This window comes from Hypanus sabinus, chromosome 20 (assembly GCF_030144855.1).
Source record: "Hypanus sabinus isolate sHypSab1 chromosome 20, sHypSab1.hap1, whole genome shotgun sequence".
Lineage (NCBI taxonomy): Eukaryota > Metazoa > Chordata > Chondrichthyes > Myliobatiformes > Dasyatidae > Hypanus > Hypanus sabinus.
In genome coordinates, this window is record NC_082725.1 from 12,862,853 (window position 1) to 12,882,421 (window position 19,569).

Sequence of the window (19,569 nt, forward strand, 5' to 3'; positions counted from 1 at the left end):
TATGACGATTTCCTCAACAACTTACAATTCCCTGGACCTGATCACTTCATTTTCACTGTGGATGTCCAGTCCCTATACACTTCTATCCCCCATCAAGAAAGCTTTAAAGCTGTCCACATCTTATTTTTATTTTTAAATTAACTGTTTATTCCCCTCCATCTCTCTCTCTCTGGCTATCCATCCCATAGGGTGATGATGGTTCCTTTCAGTCAGTTAGTGGGGTGACCCCACTCCTCAGAAAGGAACAGCGTGTGCGTGAATGGATTTTAGGTGAGTAGGGGGTTGCACAGGTCCAGACCCACCCTCTCGACATCCCCTCCCGGATCCAGCGGCATGGTGGGGTCCAAGACGGCTGGGGGAAGTTCTATTGCAGTGAATGGCCAGACCGAGCTTCGATGCAGGGGATGCCCTTTCCGTGCTTCATGGCACGTGTTTGCTAGATTGCCATTGACCCTACAAGAGGGTTCATCCACCCTTTGACAGGTCTTGTTTTTTGTCCTGCTGGGTGTCTAGCCACCGTCCTCACCAGGCGAGCCTTGGGGGGGAGCCCGTTTAGTCATGCGACAGGCAGTATTGGCTACTTGGTACCTGAAGCGCTCAGACGAGTGACCTGACCTCAATAATGCCCAAGCTCAATGCTGCCATCCCCTCCATAGACACTGTCTGACCTGTGGAGTTCCTCCAGCATTTTGTGTGTGTTGCTTTAGGTTTCTAGGACCTGTAGAATCTCTTGTGTTTATGACTACCTTGTAAGGTTAATTTTATCTTGTATTTGTATACATAATATACATAATATTGCTAAGCAATAACTTCCAATTTACTCCATACAGTGCCTTTAAGAATTGCAGGGTACTTTGTGGAAGGTTTATCCAACAAAAAAAAGATGCCAACTCATTCAAGGGATGATGGTACAGGTGGCTAAAGCACTGATATTTTTTAATGCACATCTCTAAGAAAGGACAAAGGACAGAGTTTACAGATTCCACAATGTGGCCTCTGTAGAAGATTGGATTTGTGGTTGAGAGAGTGGCCTCCGACAGATGAGTGGAGCACCAAGACATTGGATGGTTTTAAGGGTAGAACTGATTGCAGGCAAGGTGGGAAACACCTTGAAAGTGTAGGCAATTTGAAAGTATAGGCAAGAATTTTTAAATGAAGCGTTGCTGAACATGAAGCCAGAGCAGTTCAGCAAGCAGAGGAGTGATCGTGAATGACACAGCGCGAATGAGGACATGACAAGTAGAGTTTTGGCTAACCACCAGTTGTGCGTTGGATGAGTCAGATCTAAAAACAATGGCAGGATTGGGCCTGGGAATTATTAAGGAGATGGACATAGGTGTTGAAGGTGTTCACCCCCAAAACTTTGACATGGGGATGAATGCAACATGAAGGGTGTGAATGCAAACACGAGGAAATCTGCAGAGGCTGGAGATTCAAGCAACACACACAAAATGCTGGTGGAATGCAGCAGGCCAGGCAGCATCTATAGGAAGAAGCACTGTCGACGTTTCGGGCCTAGACCCTTCGTCAGGACTAACGGAAAAAAGAGATAGTAGGAGATTTGAAAGGGGGAGGGGGAGGGGGAAACCCGAAATGATAGGAGAAGACAGGAGGGGGAGGGATGAAGCTAAGAGCTGGGAAGTTGATTGGCTAAAGGAATACAAGGCTGGAGAAGAGGGAGTATCATAGGATGGAAGGCCTTGGAAGAAAGAAAGGGGGAGGGGAGCACCAGTGGAAGATGGAGAACAGGCAAGGAGTTATTGTGAGAGGGACAGAGAGGAAAAAAAATTAAAAATTAAGGATGGGGTAAGAAGGGGAGGAGGGGCCTTAACGGAAGTTAGAGAAATAAATTGTGTGTTGCTTGAAGGGCGTGAACAGTTGTTTTCACTTCTGCTCAGTTGCTGGAGAGAAGAATGGAGTTAGTAATCTGGAAAAGGCTGTAGTGGGGACCAAAGATTATGGCTTTTATCTTCCCTGTTATTGATTGGAAGAAATTTCTGCCCGTTGTATATTGAATGTCAGACAAGTATTTTGCATTTTGAATGCAGATGGAAGGAGGTGATGGTGGGTATTAATTGTAGAATCCGAGTCAGGTTTATTATCACTGATGTATGTTGTAAAATTTGCTTTGCAGCAGCAATATAGTGCCATATATAAAATAAATACTATAGCTTACAGTAAGAAATATATAAAAAGTAAATAAGTGCTGCAAACGAGGGCAAAATAGTGAGGTAGTGTTCATGGACTATTCAAAAACTTGATAACAGAGGGGAAGAACCTGTTCCTTAAGAGTTGAGTGCGTGTCTTCAGGCTCCTGTACTCCTCTCTGGTGGTAGCAATGAGAAGAGGGCAAGTCCTGTATGCTGAGAGTCCTTAATGATGGAGACTGGATTCTTGAGGCACTGCCTTTTGAAGATGTTCTTGTTGGTGCAGAGACTACTGCCCATGCGCTAGTATACGTGTGGAAAGTGCTACCATGCTCTTGAGAAATGTGATCGAAGGAGATGAGGTATTGGAGAGTGGCTGTGGAGCAACCCATCGAAGATTCTTCCTCTCCCAGGGATGAGGTCCTTGGGATTTCCGTAGCACTGGGTTCTACAGGATGGGGTTGCTAACCCAATGTCCAACCCTTCTCCTTTCACAGCCTGGCTTGAGGACTGTCCCTGGCAGAGCATTTTGTGGAGTGGGGCAAAGAGATAAATCCTTGGTGGGTACCTGAGATAATACTCTGGGCACAGAAAAAGAAGCCATTGCAAATGATTTGGAGAGCACGAGAGAACCACCTGAGTGCTAGACAACAAAGAAAAGGTGTTGCTGCAGACACCATTTGAGTTATCCAGTTGTTTAAGTGCTTTTCCGCTTAATGGACGGAATTGATCCTGTAAAAATGTAACTGTGCTTTGGTAGCTCCATGACAAAATGGAATAATTGCTGGTCTGCCAGAAGATCAGGATGTCCATGGAAGAATGCTACTGACTGGCACATTCCAGGCTGCAGGAGTACATGCCGAGGAACGCATTGAAGCTGAGTGCAGTCACTGTGAGGACTCAGTGAGGAAGAACCACAGTCCATGGTTTGTCCGCTACTGTAGAGGCAGGGGCTGGTTTAGGTGAGGAAGCCCCTCAATTATTGTAGGATTGTACATCCAGAGGGGGCCACCTGAGCAGCAATAGTCCTACTGGTTTTAAAGAATGTAATAAGAATATTGAAAGCAAGAATGAAAAAGAAACATTGCTCAGTTTATCTCTGTGAATGTTTTTTTTTATTATGAATAAAGTTTATTTTGTTATATAAAAAAAATTAAAATAATCTCTTCTATAAATCTGTGATACCACCATTGTTTCGACTGAGATTCGGAGATTGGGAGCACCTGTGTTGGAAGCAGGCAGTCTCTCTGTCAGTACATTAACAAGGTCCTCCCAACACAAAGCAATGCTTGTTTTTCTTAATGCACAGATCACTCTCAAAACGGCACAAATCAGCCTAGTAGAAGAAGATCATGTCTGCCAGCTCCAGGACCAAATAATAGTAACATAAGCCTTTGGAATATTCTAAGGAATAACATAGGGAAAGACCTTTCCAAAGTTTCCATGCCAGTTCAATTAAATGAACCACTGAACACACTCCAGCGCCTTTGTGAAGAACTGGAATACAGTGAGCTGCTGGACAAAGCTTCTCAGACAGATGACCCATTTGAAAGAATGGTAAGTAAACGTTTTCACCTCCATGTTCGTCACCTAGTAGTTACAGGATCTGTGTATGGGTGTGCATACGTGTACTGCGTTCATTTTCCATTGTTCCCTTATGGTAAATTGAAAGGAATTTAGTAATGACTTGTGCATTTGTGAACACAGCCTCAGTCTGTAGATAGTTGTGGTCTGCCTCGTCTGCTAACTGCTTCTTTGTCAAGTTACACTTGTGGTCATTTTTGTCCATAATATGCTCTTCTCTAAGCTGCTCTGTATATTATTCTCCAGAATCAGAATCAGCTTTATTATCACTGGCGTGTGAAACTTGTTAACATAGCAAATTTACCATAAGGGAACAAAAATAATATATTTTTTTTTTAAAAAGTGAGGTAGTGTTCATGGGGTCAATGACCATTTAAGAATCGTACGGCAGAGGGAAAGTTGTTCCTGAATGCTGAGTGTGAGGTCTCGGGCTCCTGTACCTCCTCCTTGATGGTAGCAATGAGAAGAGGGCATGTCCTGGGTAATGGGGGTCCTTAATAATGGATGCCACTTTTCTGAAGCACTGCTCCTTGAATACATCCTGGGTATCATATGTTGTGAAATTTTTATTTTATGGCAACAGGACAGTGTAATATATAAAATATTTGGAAATCAGTGATGGAGGGGAAGAAGCTATTTCTAAAATGTTGAGTGTGCATCTTCAGGCTCCTGTACCTTCTCTCTGGTGGTTCTAGTGAGAAAAGGGCATGTTCTGGGATGTGGGCTTCCTTAAGGATGGATGTCATCTTTTTGAGGCATCACCTTTTGAAGGTGTCTTCAATGGTGGCACAGACAGCACCCTCGAGGGAGTGGCGTGAGTCTACAACCCCCTGCAGGTTTTTTCCGATCCCGTGCATTGCCACCTCCACACCAGATGGTGACGCAACCTGGCAGGACGCTCTCCACGGTACACCTGTAGAAATTTGCTAGACTCTTTGTTGACATACCAAATCTCCTCGAACCCCTAATGAAACTTAGCTGTCTGCATCGCTTTCTCCTTGTAATTCAGACAAGAAATGCAGAAAGTGCCAAGCTGATAAACAGCACCAGTTGTAAAAACAAAAGTTAGGTTTGTTAATTTGGAACACATCTGCCCTCCCCATGGGATTCTGAGCTGAAAGGAGGGACCAGGTGCATGAGGAGCAGTAGGAGAGATACAAAGGTGAGCGCAAGAGATTTGGAGAGCCAATGAAAAATCAAGAAACACATATTAAATGGCAATATATACTGTAATGGAAATCAAAAATCTATGAATGTTGGAAAATTTTAATCTGAGATTAAAATTGAAGGTACTGGAAATGCTCACTCAGCAAGTCAGGAAACATCATGTTTCAAGTCAAAATTCCTGACTGCATCTGGGAAAGAGAAAAAAACAAGTTAACAAGACAATAGTGTAGAGATGGATTGACAAAGAGGATATATCTAAGGTGTTGCAAAGTTCAAAGTACATTTATTATCAAATTATGTATACATTTTACAACCTTGAGATTTGTCTCCTAACAGTCAGCCGCGAAACAGACACCCAATAAAACCCCATGTATAAAGACTGTCTAACACCCAATGTGCAGAGAATAAAAACTTGTATCATTCGCTTATAAAATTAAAATAAAATGGCCCAGAAAGAAGACAGTCAAACACGCAATGTGCAATGAAACAAAAACATCATGCCGACAGTTTGAAGAATATCTGAATGAAAGAACATCAACGCCATGAAGTAAAGGCCAGTGGGCACACAGGGAAAGTGATGTAAAAGTTGCAAAATGCATAAATGTGGGAATTCCCAATAGATCAGGGAGAGAGGAAAACTGAGACACAGTACAGATTGTTTGGCCAGTTCCAATGCAGAAAATGTAATGTGTACTTGCATATGAAATAAGAATTATAATTGAAGCTACTTGCATCCTGGGAGGATTAACTGGCAAGAACGAATATTGCTAATTAAAAATAATCAAATTAAGCAAAGCCAAAGGCATTGTATTCCAGCTGTGATTTTACTAAATGTCACATGAAAAATGTAGAATAATTAAGAGCAATTCAAAAGACCTGATAGCAGAGTGGATGTATTAGTGGGCCAGTAAATCTAGAAGCCTGACCTTAATGAGCTCAATTTCTGACTCAGTTCTGTAGAATTAAAATAAGCAAGGTAACGTTGTGGTTAGCACAATGGTATTATAGCGCCAGTGACCTGGGTTCAATTCCACCGCTGTCTGTAAGGAATCTGTAGTTCTCCCGACAACTGCATGGGTTTCCTCCCACATTCCAAAGACGTATGATTGGTAGGTTAATTGGTCACATGGTTGTAATTGGGCGGCATGGGGTCGCTGGGCTGGAAGGGCCTGTTATTGTGCTGTAAGTTTAAATAAAATAAAATCCCTTTGACTAAATTGACAATGAAAAAGGTTGCATCTTCAGTGATGACTGTGAAATTGGTATAGTTGTAAATCGCTATTCACTGAGGTACTTTTGGGGAAATGGCTCGGCATTGTGACAGAATCTTGATTATCCTTTAAGATGGCCTTGAAAACCTGTAGGTATACCAAACAGCCAATGAAATAATCATGCATTGTGTGTGCAGTACTAATTTCCTTTGCACAAGATGGTTAAAAGAGATTATAATTGGGAGCTACTTAAATAAGTAATCTTGTCTCATTACGTTCTCCTTTATTCCTTTGTATGGGTGTTACCACATTTACTTCCCAGAGTCAACACAAACTGATTCACGACCAAGGAACGCAAAACTAAGATGTCCTGATTTAATAGTTAAATAGTTCGTTGGTTCCATTTAATATCAGAGAATGTGTACAATATTCAACCTGAAATTCTCGTTCTTCATAGACATCCACAAGAACGGAAGTTTCCCAAAGAATGAGTGGCAGTTAAAACATTAGAACCCCGAAGCCCCCCTACTCCCCCCTCCCACACACAAACTGCAGCAAGCTCTGTTGGCTTGGAATGTTGTACCTCCTGCAGAACTCAATCGAGCTCTGTACATCCGAGTTGTGCGGCTCCTTTCTTAGGCTCCATGCCATGATTTGTAAGAACTGTCAGATTCAGTTCAGACATTTATCACATGTACATCGAAACGTACAGTAAAATGCATCAATCGTGGCAACAACCCGCACAAGCTAAGGATGTGCTGGGGGCAGCCCACTAGGTTACCACACATTCCAGCACCAACATAGCATGCCCACGATACTCAGCAGAACAACACAGAGCACAATAAAAAACAGAAAAAAACAATACAAGCCCTTTTCACCATTATTCGATGTTACTTTGAGAATATATCCCAGCCCGTAGTAACATAAGGGTGCTGGAGAAATTCAACAGGTCAAGTAATATCTATAGAGGGGAATAAATAGTTGATGTTTTGGGCCAGGACTCTTCTAGTCCCTGGACTTCCAGCCCCCCCCCAAATAAGCACAAGTCACGTCGCTGAAAGAGACCTCTCTCACCTTATTGTCGTAAACACGCAAACCTCTTTTTAAACAGTGACCCCCAGTGACCTGCAGTGGAGGGCATCTTCATCTGTCCAGCTTCTTCTCGCGAGGCAACCTGCCCATTCTCATCACCAGTCTTGTAAAGATTCCTTAGAGTTCCCAGTACTGAAGGTGCAGTCTCTTTATTGAAGCTCCTGGAGTAATCTCTGCATTACCAGTGTATCCTGTACACCATTACACAGTGCTCTGGTATCCTTGGGAACACCATTGTCCGGAAACTTAACTGAGCCAATTGCAGAGAATGTTGTGCTCGCAGAGGCATATCAGGGGCTGGCACTCAGCTGAGAATGATACCTGACGTCTCAAAGACTTTCCAGCACCCAAGGTACAAATTAAAGCGGAATCCTCTACCAGATACTTGGAGGATGTAAATCACACAGCACTCAAGCCTAGCAATATCCAGAAAGGTGCAGCCCTGTTTGAATTGTACTCTGTCCATCGCCATTGGTGAGCTGTGGATTCAGTGTGCAGTATCTCCAAGACCATTGTTTCAATTGACCGTGACTGCTTCAGTTACACCTCCCAGTCCCAGAATCTCTGTCAACCACGAGGGAAAGAGCATCTGGCCCTAGGGTCCCTTCCAAGTCTCGTACTGTTCCTATCAGAAGAGATATGGGTGTTCTATGACAGTAATACATACCAAATGCTGGAGGAACTCAGCAGGCCAGGCATCTGTGGAAAAGAGTAAACAGTCAACAATTCGGTCCAAGATGGTGCCTGGCCTGCCGAGTTCCTCCAGCACTTTGTGTGTTTTGTTCTGGATTTCCAGCACCTGCAGATTTTCTCTTGACTGTTCCATCACTATCGATGGGTCAGGCCCTGTGATGCCCACTTATAAGATAAGATTAGCTTTATTTGCCATAGATACATGGAAAGACAGAGTGGGAGGCATCATCTGCGTCAGATCAAATCAATGAGGATTGTGCTGGGCAGCCCTCGAGAGCCGCCACCCTTCCACCTACGACAGAACAACTTACTGACCCAAATCTTCAGGATGTGGGAGGAAACCAATGGAAAATCACATGGTCACGGGAGGAATATATAAACCCGTTACAAATAGCAGTGGAAATTGAACCCCAACCTTACTGCTGGCGCACTGTAAGGCATTGTGCTAACCACTATGCTACCACGCCGACTCTCAGTAACCCTGCATACTGACTGCTAAGAAACAGACAATAAATACTATCTTGCCAGTGACACACAGAATATTTTAATCATTGCCGATAATTGTAAAGCACGTTTCTTTTTGTCAGCCTCTGTAAGTAGCGTAAGCGTCTCTTTTTGTTTCTGTTTGTCTCGGGTACTGCTGTGGTGTGCCAAACAGCAAGTTTACCATTCGGTCACACCTGAGTTAATGAAGTCAAGTCACAGATTTGGTAATATGACTTCCAGATGTTTTCAATGAGCAGACGCTTGCTCAGTTAACATACCTCAGTATGGCAAGAAGCAAGGAACTGGTAATAGCTCTACCTTTTGCCACCTAATAATAATTCAGCGTTCCTCTGTGCCTAAACTGACAGAATAAGGGCAACAGCATGTATCTCTTCTATTCCCATAGGCTTTCGTTGCCGCTTTTGCAGTTTCAGCATATGCATCTTCATACCATAGAGCTGGAAGCAAGCCGTTTAACCCAGTTCTAGGGGAGACGTACGAATGCACGAGGAAAGAGAAGGGCTTCAGATTCATTGCTGAACAGGTAATGACTTCCTTCTGTAGGCCCTGGTTAAGGAATGGGTCTGAACAGTTTGGAGTAACACACAGAACATGCTGCAGGAACTCAGCAGGTCAGGCAACATCTATGGAGGGAAATGAACGGTCAATGTTTCGGGCCGAGACCCTTCATCAGGACTGGAAGGGGGTGGGGGTGGGGGTGAAGACGGAATAAGAAGGTGAGGGGAGGGGAAGGAAAACAAGCTGGCGGGTGATAGGTAAGGGGGGAAGGTGGAGGGGTGGGGGGATAGTGAGAAGCTGTGAGGTGATAGGTGGTGAGGGAGAAGGAGTGTGATGGGCGAGGAGAGTGGACTAAGGATTAAAGGGAAGGAGGAGGGCAATCAAAGGGAGGCACTAGACAGAGAGTGCAAAGAATTTGGAGTTGTGTAAAAGTATTTGTTATCATAAAATTATAATACATTGGAGATATTAATGTGGGAGTATTTTGTACTGCTATCAAAGTGTGCTTTGCAAGCAAAAGATAAATATGAGTGCATTTTTATTTGTTAGTTTAGGTTCAACTCATTAAGTTCTAATTGGTTCACTTCATTGCCCAAAGTGGTGCAGGAATCGCCCATACCTCTATCTGCTGAGGAGGTTCTGATGTCACCCAAAGTTAGGAGAGCAAGGATTCTCGAATGGCTAAGACCGGTGAATTCTTGATGATTTGTTCATCTAAAGAGAAAAATGATCACAGGATAGATCTATTAAAAGGGTATTCTTACAGATACTGTGCTCCAGATGGAGCTCGGAGGACATTGCTTTGGTAATAATGCTGTCTCCAGAATCATTGAACACTACAGCACTGAAACAGGCCCTTCGGACCATTTAGTCCATGCTATACTTTCATTTGGCCTAGCCCCATTGACCTGACAAGCACCATAGTCCTCCACACGCCTCCTATCCATGTACCTATCCAAATTTCTCTTCAATGTTGAAATTAAATCTGTTGGCAGCTTGTTTCACACTCATGCCACCCTTTGAGTGAAGAAGTTCCCCCTCATATTCCCTTTAAATAATTCCCCTTTCACCCTTAACCCATGACCTCTATTTCTAATCTTACCCAACCTCTGTGGAAAATAGCTGCTTGAATTTACCCCATTTACACCCTTCGTATCCGGGCAGATGGGGCTCATCAGCTGTGGTTGGCAGTTCATCTAGGAGAAGTAAAAATCTGATCTCAAACCTCCTCTGCCTTACGGCAATACACACTCACGGGGAAGCCTTCGGGAGTAAACCCCGAGGATAAATCTGAAGCAGTCCTACATGGAGTTCGACGCTGTCTGGCAACTCCTGCGACACTGCTGGTGCCAAACCATGTCGGTCTCTGCCGTTCCTGTGGATTCTTCAGCTGCTTGAAGTGGGGAGCCTGCTGCGTGGGCAACAGCTTGCTCTCTATATCCCTATATCTGCCCTGGCTCACATTTCGACTTCGAGGTAGACAGCTAGGACACAGCTTCCATGGTCAACCCTGACCAATGGAAGGCCACCCCCCACCCCCCATAGAAATTTATCACTTTATTCAGTTCATTCTTCAGCAGAACACCCACCTTCTTGGAGAATAGGAATTCTTCAAAAATGCATTCTAGCCGGAACTTCAGAAGTCCTGTAAGGGCTAATGTATTGTCACCTCCCTCACCCTTGGCTTTTACACAAACAGTTGGGAATGTGAGGAATGCATCTGATGAGGTTTGGGTTTGAGGCCAAATCCTATGCCCTGGGCCAGAGATGTACTCTACAAAATCAAACCGGTTATTTCCTAATACAGATGCCTAGTGGATGAGAACAATGGTAGAGGTATTAACTGATGAAATTGTTTCACTGTAAAGTTATACATTGTAACTTTACACTTTCGTGAAGATTTATGTTGAGAAGTAAATTTAACTCTTTAAAAAAAACAAAGTTTATGGAGAAAAGCTCTCTACAATTGTTTTTCTAGGTCAGCCATCATCCTCCAATATCTGCATGTCATGCTGAATCAAAGAACTTTGCCTTCTGGCAAGGTAGGAGTTTTGTTTTTATAAGCAAATAGTCCAAGGTTGTTTTGCTAAATACAGCAGACTGCTGTGGAATGGCAATAGTAGAGCATCTGGTGACATAAAGCATAGCTTTTTAAAAGGAAAGTGAATGAAAAGAGTAGTTTTCAATTGTAAAGTTGTACTACTTACCCCTGTTCCTTAGCCCAGCCCAGGGAATGCATCTATGTCAAATAGGTACCACACGGGAGGGTGAGCAGCCAGAAGTCACGGTACCATTGACATGGGTAGGATGAGTGACGAGGTTCTGCATAGGGAGTTGAGGGAATCAGGTGCTAAGTTAAAGGGCAGTGATCTCAGGATTGCTAACTGTGCCATGTGCTGGTGAGGCCACAACTAGGAAGATTATACAGTTAATACATGGCTAAGGAGTTGGTGTAGGAGGGAGGGCATAAGTTTTTGGATCATTGGGTTCTCTTCCATGGAAGGTGGGACCTGTACAGAAGGGATGGTTTGCACCTGAACTGGAGGGGGACCAGTATCCTAGCAGGAAGGTTTGCTAATGCTGCATGGTGGGGTTTAAACTAGAGATGCAGGGGGATGAAAACCAGAATGCCAGAACAGATACTGGAGAGGTTATGGAGGCTGATGTTGGTAAGACCTCAGACAAAGTTAGGAATCAAAAGGTTGAGCATGGTGCGACTAGTGTCCTGTGTATATTTCAATGCAAAATGTATCGTAGGAAAGGCGGGTTATAGTACTGAAGATGAGGTAGCTGGTTTACAAACAGAAGCAAGGTGGAGTGAGGAGAGGCTGTTGTTAGAGCAAAATTCCAGTCAATGGCATGAGTTGCAATGTAAAAGGTGGACAAAATCGAAAAGGGTGAATACAGGACTGAAGGTATTATATTTAATTTGAATGTGCATAGTACACAGAATAAGGTAGATGAACTTGCAGCGCATTTGCAGATTGGCGTGTTGTAGGCATCACTAAATCATGACTGAATGTAGACTATAGTTGGGAGCTTAATATCCACGGATGCAGATTGTATTGAAAAGACAGACAGGAAGGCAGAGGGGTTGGCATTTCTTTGTTGGCAAAAAAAAATTAAGTCAAATTGTCTGAAAGAGGTGTTATATAGCCGGAAGAATTTGAATCATTTTGGATAGAGCTAAAGAATTGCAATGGTAAAAAGACAATGATGGAAGTTGTATACAGACCCCCTAAAAGTAGTAAGGATAAATTACAAAGGGAGATTGAAAATGCATGCCAAAAGGGCAGTGTTACAATAGTCATGGGGGATTTCAGTATGTAGACAGATTGGGCAAAATAGGTTGGTGCTGGATTCCAGGAGGGGGAATTTCTAGAGTGCCTACGAGATGGCTTTTTAGAACAGCTCGTGGTTGAGCCCACAAGGGGATCAGCTATTCTGGATTGGGTGTTGTGCAGTGAGCAAGAATTATTTAGAAAGCTTGAGGTAAAAGAACCCTTAGGGAAAAGTGATCATAATATGGTTGAAATTTGAGAAGAAGCTAATGTCAGATGTATCAGTGTTATGTGGAATAAAGAAAATTACAGAGGCATGAGAGAGGAGTTGGCCAGAATTGATTGGAAAAGAACACTGGCAGGGATGACAGCAGAGCAGCAATGGCTGGAGTTTCTGAAAGTAATTTGAAAGGCACAGGATATAAACATCCAAAAGAGGAAGAAGTATTGGCAAGTAGGCACAACCGTGGCTAACAGGAGAAATCAAAGCCAACATGAAAGTCAAAGAGAGGGCACATAATAGAGCAAAAATTAGTAGGAGGTTAGAGGATTAGGAGGCTTTTTAAAACCAATGGAAGGCAACTAAAAAAGTCTTTAAGAGGTAAAGATGGAGTACAAAAGTAAGCTAGTCAATAATATTAAAGAGAATACCAAAAGTTCCTTCAGATACATAAAGTGTAAAAGAGAGACAAGAATGGATATTGGACTGCTGGAAAACGATGCTGGAGTGGTAGCAATGGGGGACAACAATGGCGGATGAACTAATGAAGGGAGCCTTTTCTGGTGGGCTGCTGGTGACTAGTGGTGTTCCACTGGGGTCTGTGTTGGGTCTGGTTCTTTTTATGTTGTATGTCAATGATTTGGATCATGGAATTTGCAGATGATTTGAAGATTGGTGGAGGGACTGGTAGTTTTGAGGAAGTATAGAGGATACAGAGGACTTATAATAGGAGAATGGGCAATGAATAGCAGCTGGAATACAGTGTTGGGAAGTGTATGGTCATGCACTTCAGTAGAAGAAATGAAAGGGCTGACTATTTTCTAAATAGGGAGAAAATATTGAGGTGCAAAGGGATTTGGGAGTCCTTGTGCAGTATTCTCTAAAGGTTAATTTGCAGGTTGAGTCTACGATGAGGAAGACAAATGTGATGTTAGCATTCATTTCAAGAGAACTAGAATAGAAAAGCAAGGATGTAATGTTGACATTTTATAAAGCACTGGTGAGGCCTCACTTGGAGAATTGTGAGCAGGTTAGGGTCCCTTATCTGAGAAAGGATGTGCTGAAACTGGAGAGGGTTCAACGGAGGTTTGAAAATGATTCCAGGATTGAATGGCTTGTCATATGAACAGCGTCGGATGGCTCTCTCAACCTGTATTCTCTAGTATTCAGGAGAACTAGGGGTGACCTCATTGAAACCTATCGAATGGTGAAAAGTCTTGATGGAGTGGATGTGGAGATGATGTTTCCTATCCTGGGAGAATCAGAATAGAGGGTCATAGTTTTATAATGGAGATGAGGAGGAATTTCTTTAACCAGAGAGTGGTGAATCTATGGAATTCTTTGTCGCAGGCAGCTGTGAGGCCAAGTCCTCAGGTACATTTAAGGCAGAGATTGATAATATCCCTGATTGGTCAGGGAATGAAGGGATTATCAGGAGAAGGTAGGAGATTGGGGCTAAGAGGAAAATTGCATTAGCCACAGTGAAATGACAGAGCAGCCTCAATGGGCCAAATGGCCTAATTCTGCTCCTATGTTTTATGGTCTTTTTTTTTATGAAGCATGGATTCACATCACTCCCAGGAAAGAATTACTAGTGTTCATTAGGAGGTTAAGAAAGTGCCAGAGCAGTTGACGTGGATGTAAAACAATACAGATGCTCAAAGTTTGAAGTTCAAAGTAAATTTATTATCAAAGTACTGAAAGATATTTTCAGAAAAGTAGCTACTTTTTGTAGATATGATTTCAGAAAGCTAGCACAGGATTTATGAACTGAATAATTTGTGCTATACAACACTGAGCACAAATTATATCAAAGATCAAAGAAGATTTATTACCAAGTATGTATATGTCACCCTAAGATTCATTTTCTTGCATGCATTCACAGTAGAACAGAATGAAAACTACACACAAAGACTGACAAACAACCAAAGTGCAAAAGAAGATAAACTATGCAAATACATACATAAAGAAAGGAAGAAAGCTAAAAACTAACTAAAAACAAGAGTCCTTGAAAATGAGTCCATAGATTGTGGAATCAATTCATTGTTGAATTGAGTGAGGTTATCCAAGCTGGTTCAAGTGCCTGATGGTTGAAGGCTGTTTCTTGATGGTGTTGGCCAAAGGCTCCTGTATCTCTTTCCTGATGGTAGCTGTGAGAAGCAGACATGGCAGAAGATATGCAAAAGATCAATCATTCTTTGCAGAAATATCTGAAAGCTAGGCTGAAATCAGCTTGTTCCTGAAGATGTCTGACTGAATGTTTAGGCAAAACATGAAGAGCAAGTTCTGCAGAAACTCACTGTGATGTTCAGCACACCAAAGTAAAGTTGGAGCTCTATAAAACCGGGGTGAGAACACTTGGAATATTATGTTTCAATTTGGGTCAGCTCATTATAGGAAAGATGTGGAAGCTTGAAAGAGGGTGCAGAGGAGATTTACCAGGATGCTGCCTGGATTGGAAAACAAGTCTTATGAGAATAGGCTGAGCAATCTAAGGCTTTGGAAAGAAGGTGGATGTGAGGTTTGCAAGATGATAAGAGGCATAAATCAAGTGGTAGCCAGGGACATTTTCTCAGGATAGAAATGCTGAAATGGGGTTATAATTTTAAGATAATTGCAGGAAGGTATCGGGAGGAGGGGGGATGTCAGAGGTAGTTTCGTGTTTTTTTTTCACACAGAGTATGGTATGTGAGTGGAATCTCCTGCCAGGGATGGTGGTAGAGGAACATTTAAGAAACTCTTAGATAGGCACGTACATAATAGAAAAGCAGAGGGCAATGTAGGAATGAATGGTTTGATTGATTTTAGAACAGGTTAAAAGGTCGGCACAGCATTCTTAGCCAAAGGGCCTGTGCTGTGCTGAGATATTCTGTGTTCTATACCTACTAGCTACTATACTGTTTTATCTATCTTTGTTGAGAACAATACGTAGGAGAAACTAAACCGTTTATACATTAAAAATTATCATTTTAATTGTAGATTAAGTTCTTGGAAAAGTATACAGATATTTAATGGAAAGATGGTTTTTGTTAATAACTGTCTTATTTTTCCTCTCCAATAGATGTGAGGTGGAAAAACAAGTTCTGGGGTAAATCAATGGAGATTGTTCCAGTTGGCACAATTCATGTAACTCTTCCGACGTAAGTACCTGTTGGAGGAAAACCGCTGAGTTAGTATCAATTTTAAAATTTAGTAAAGCAATGCAAAGGTAGTTGGGTCCAAGAAATCTTTTACGTTTCTTTTTCTTTCTTTGCCTTCCAATCACCATCTTGATTGCTGGTGACTTGTTAGCCCTTCTGGTCAATCACAAGTTCTAGCAACATATAATTGAATAAATTGTTCTACAAGAATTTAAGACTTAAAACCATAAAGCACGTTTCCACATGTAATGCTGATGAGACTCATGATTAACGTTATGATTGCCTGCCCTGGAGAAAGTGTTTTGAGGAATATATCTCTCTGCCAATCTGATTCTTCCTCAGCTGCAGGGAGGGCAATATGCCAAATGCCATCAGGGCACTCCTCATGATGTGCAGATTAATCAGTGATTTCAACATTTTAAACTTTGCAGGGAGTCTCCCAGGTTAGGACAGGGCTCCGTTCCAGAGAGTCGGAGATGAACAGAAATTGGTGTGACGGGTGTGGGGGGGGGGGGGGGGGCGGACAGGCCTGGGAAGCCTCACCGGCTCCTTGAGTGAGTGAGTCTGTGCAGCTCGACCCCGTGCCTGATTGATTGTAACCGACTGGGGAGATACGGTGGGGAGATACGGTGGGGAGAATAGGCACGTGGAAATGTCCTGATGTCCTGTCCCTACTTGGCAGAATGTGCCTACAGATAGGGACACACAAACCCAGTGTAAACAGCAGATGGGCTTTGGAATGTGGGGGAAAATCAGGGCATCCTCAGGAAACCCATGTGGCCATGAGAAGAAAGTATAAACTCCATAGAGTCAGCAGTGGGAATTGAACACCAATCACAATTTCCGGTACTCTGAAGTGTTATACTAACTTCTACCATGCCGGCCTTTTGACTTGTCGAAGTGAGGTGCATCATTGCTACAAGAAATATTGAGACAATTCTTTCCAAGATCCCTTCTGTTCTTGCTGACAACTGGGGTATGGGCAATGACAAATGTGCCTAGTTTGCTATCAATCTCGTTTGCCTTTGTTGTGACTGCTGAACTGAGCCCCATGGGAGCGGCAGCTGGAAGTTATAAAAGTGCTTCTGGGAAATCCATTTATTTCTAAGATTAGCTTTATTTGTCACACGTACACCAAAACATACAGTGAAATGTGTTATTTGTGTCAACGACCAACAAGGTCCGAGGATGTGCTGGGGGCAGCCCGTTAGCATTGTGCCAACTTAGCATGGCCACAACTTACTAACCCTAACCCATGTGTCTTTGGAATGTGGGAGCCAACCAGAGCAGCCGGAGGAAGCACACACATCAAATAGAAACTCAATACAGAAATCGGGAGGTATTGAACCCCATTTCTGATTGCTGGCTCTGTAAAGTGTTATACTAACCACTACGGTATGCCCAACCCTGTTTCTGAACTCTGTGTATTTCCATGTTCTTCCTTGCTGGTGACATCACAGAACTAACATGGCAGAGAAAACTCCATATAAAAGTACTGGTATCAGCTAGTCTTGATACTGACAAGGAATTCCTGAACTTTAAAGATATCCTGCATTGAGATTCCTCCCTATCTAACATGACAAAATAAAATCTAAAGCTCAGAAATACTGAAAGAAACGTGGACAACATGGTGCTATACTGCGGGATCATTGCGTTTATCAAGAATCAATTTTTCATTGAAGTAGTATAAAAGGCAACTAGAATGGATGAAACAGGTGCTGGTAACAAAGAGCAGTAGTGTGCAGGTACGAGGAAAGCCCTTAAACTGACAAAGGAGATGGCACAGCTGAAGTATCTGGCTGGTACAGTTACAATGCATCAGGGAAAATGTGGAGCAGTAGATTGACCGCTGGGGAACGATATACTCAAAGAGGTGTCACCATGTTCAGATATGGACCAAGTGCGGAGTGAGACACTGAAGCGGGTCGATAGTTCACAGACTTTAACATGAACAGAGTTAGAGGGAAAAGAAAACAATAAATGCTTGGCCAGACAGGGCCATTAACTAAAACTCTCCAATGGAAAATGAAGCCTACACTGCGGCTGAAAGGAATAACTACATATAAAATGAATACCACTAGACTTCAGAGTCAGTTGACTTGACAGTCCAATTTCTCAGGCAAGGCCGAATACAAGCAGGCAGCAAAGCGTTACTGTGCTGGGTTCAAGTCTCGACGGACAGAATGGAGTTAATACTATCACAATTAAATAATAATTATCTGACGCGCATATTCACGAGCACAATTGCCGTATCTGCTGCGCTGCCGAATCCGTGGTTGTGACAAGAATTCTGTACGACCATTTGACATCGGAGCAGGAATAAGCCATTTGGCTCATCATATCTGTCTGCCGTTTATAATCCTTCTCAACCCCATTCTTCAACCTTCCTAAACCTTTGACCCCTCCTTATCAATGTCCAATTATCAATACCCAATGATTTGACCTCTGTGGCAATGAATTCCACAGATTTTCACACTCAGGCTAAAGAAATTCCTTGTTATCTCTGTTCTAAAGGGATGTCCTTGTTTTCCCTGTAGCAGACCAGCACAAACACAGAGGCTATGATTTTGCTGAATGCCAAAACTTACATAAAAGGAACTTGAGCAAAATGAGATTTCTAATCATGTCTATTTGATTATATGAGTTACTGCTACTCTCTTGGAACGAATAATTGGAATCTGCAAAATACTGTACTAAAGATACACCACTGAAGGTGGTATAGCATGGCATCTGGGCTTGGTTGGGGGTTGGGGGGGGGGCTCATAGGTGCTACCCTCCATTGTTGGATCAGTGGAATCACAGGCTGGACTGGCAGGAACAATCAAGTTGTCATTCTTGTCATTCAGGGTCTTAACTAAAAAAGCGTTTTCTTGTGTAACTATATTCTTTCTTACCATTTTGAATGTGTGTGTGTGTGTGTGTGTTTTTGCACCCTGGCCCCAGAGGAATGCTGACTCATTCAGATGTATTTGTGTATGATTTGAATGATATTTAAACTTGATTTGATTAACACGAGAGGTTCTGCAGGTGATGCAAACCTTAAAAGCTGGAGAAACCCAGAAAGTCGGGCAGCATCTATGGAGGAGACTATAGACTTGGATGTTTTGGACCTTCATTTTCAGTCCTGGTGAAGGGATCGCAGCTTGAAACTTTGACTGTTTATTCCCCTCCATAGATTCTAAAGATACACATTTCATCAAACGTTCACAGTCAGTGAGGTATATTCTAGTGATTGTGATAATGTATGGTAATGGTGGTTGCCCATGGTGTCCAACGGTGACGGGTATACCTGTGCGGGAGAGTTTTTAAAGTGGAAAATCCGTTGCACTGGGGCAGTTCCACCCTCTCAACCTCAGAAGTCTGGGTCCAGCGGTACGAACAGGCATCACAAACTGGGGTCTTCCTCGGTTGCAGTGAATGACCATGGCGTCATGGCCTTCGCTCTCCACGTAGTGTTGCAGTAACGCCTTCCCAGCCGTTGGATCTCACCAGCGGCTAGGAAGATCTCATCTGCCCAGTCTGCCAGAGCATGCAAGAACAGGCGTGTCCTTATCTCACCATGATACGAGGCCGCAGGTTACCCTCTCTCTGTTTAGCCCACCTGTCAAAGCGGTGTACTGGGCTGTGGCTGCTGTCACATGCAAACAGCTACTTGGAGCCACAGGTGAGAGCTGAGTGTTCGGTGGGGACAAAAGGCAAGTGAGCTGCCCAGGAATAGACACAAGTCCCTCCACCAGAGGTGCTACCCCCCCGCCCCCGGATACCACATACTCCCCATAATTATGTGCAAATAAGCCTTTTTATCATCCAGTTCGAAGCATTCTATCTGAGTGCCACTGCAGCTTTTACTCGGAAGGTTCCGCCATGTTATATGGTCTCCAAAGGAGAGAAGACAGAAGTGGTGAAGCCTGTGTCCCTTTTAGTTAATTCTGTAATTGCCATATGCACGGAGTTTGGCAGTCAGCTGCTTCACACCATTTTGAAGGAGCTTAGTTCTGTACCTTTACTGCTGATCCTAGAAAAATCTTT

General features: G+C 43.1%; 1 protein-coding gene across 2 annotated transcripts in view; it reads left to right on the forward strand.

The window, feature by feature from the left end:
- Nucleotides 1-19,569, forward strand: part of osbpl3b (oxysterol binding protein-like 3b) — a 166,546-nt gene that overhangs the window by 100,376 nt on the left and 46,601 nt on the right. For both annotated transcript variants that reach the window (XM_059945110.1, XM_059945111.1), the window contains 4 exons: nt 3,457-3,704; nt 8,787-8,924; nt 10,878-10,941; nt 15,462-15,540. In XM_059945110.1, the coding sequence (XP_059801093.1) occupies nt 3,457-3,704; nt 8,787-8,924; nt 10,878-10,941; nt 15,462-15,540 (529 nt within the window). The remainder of the gene's footprint in view (nt 1-3,456; nt 3,705-8,786; nt 8,925-10,877; nt 10,942-15,461; nt 15,541-19,569) is intronic.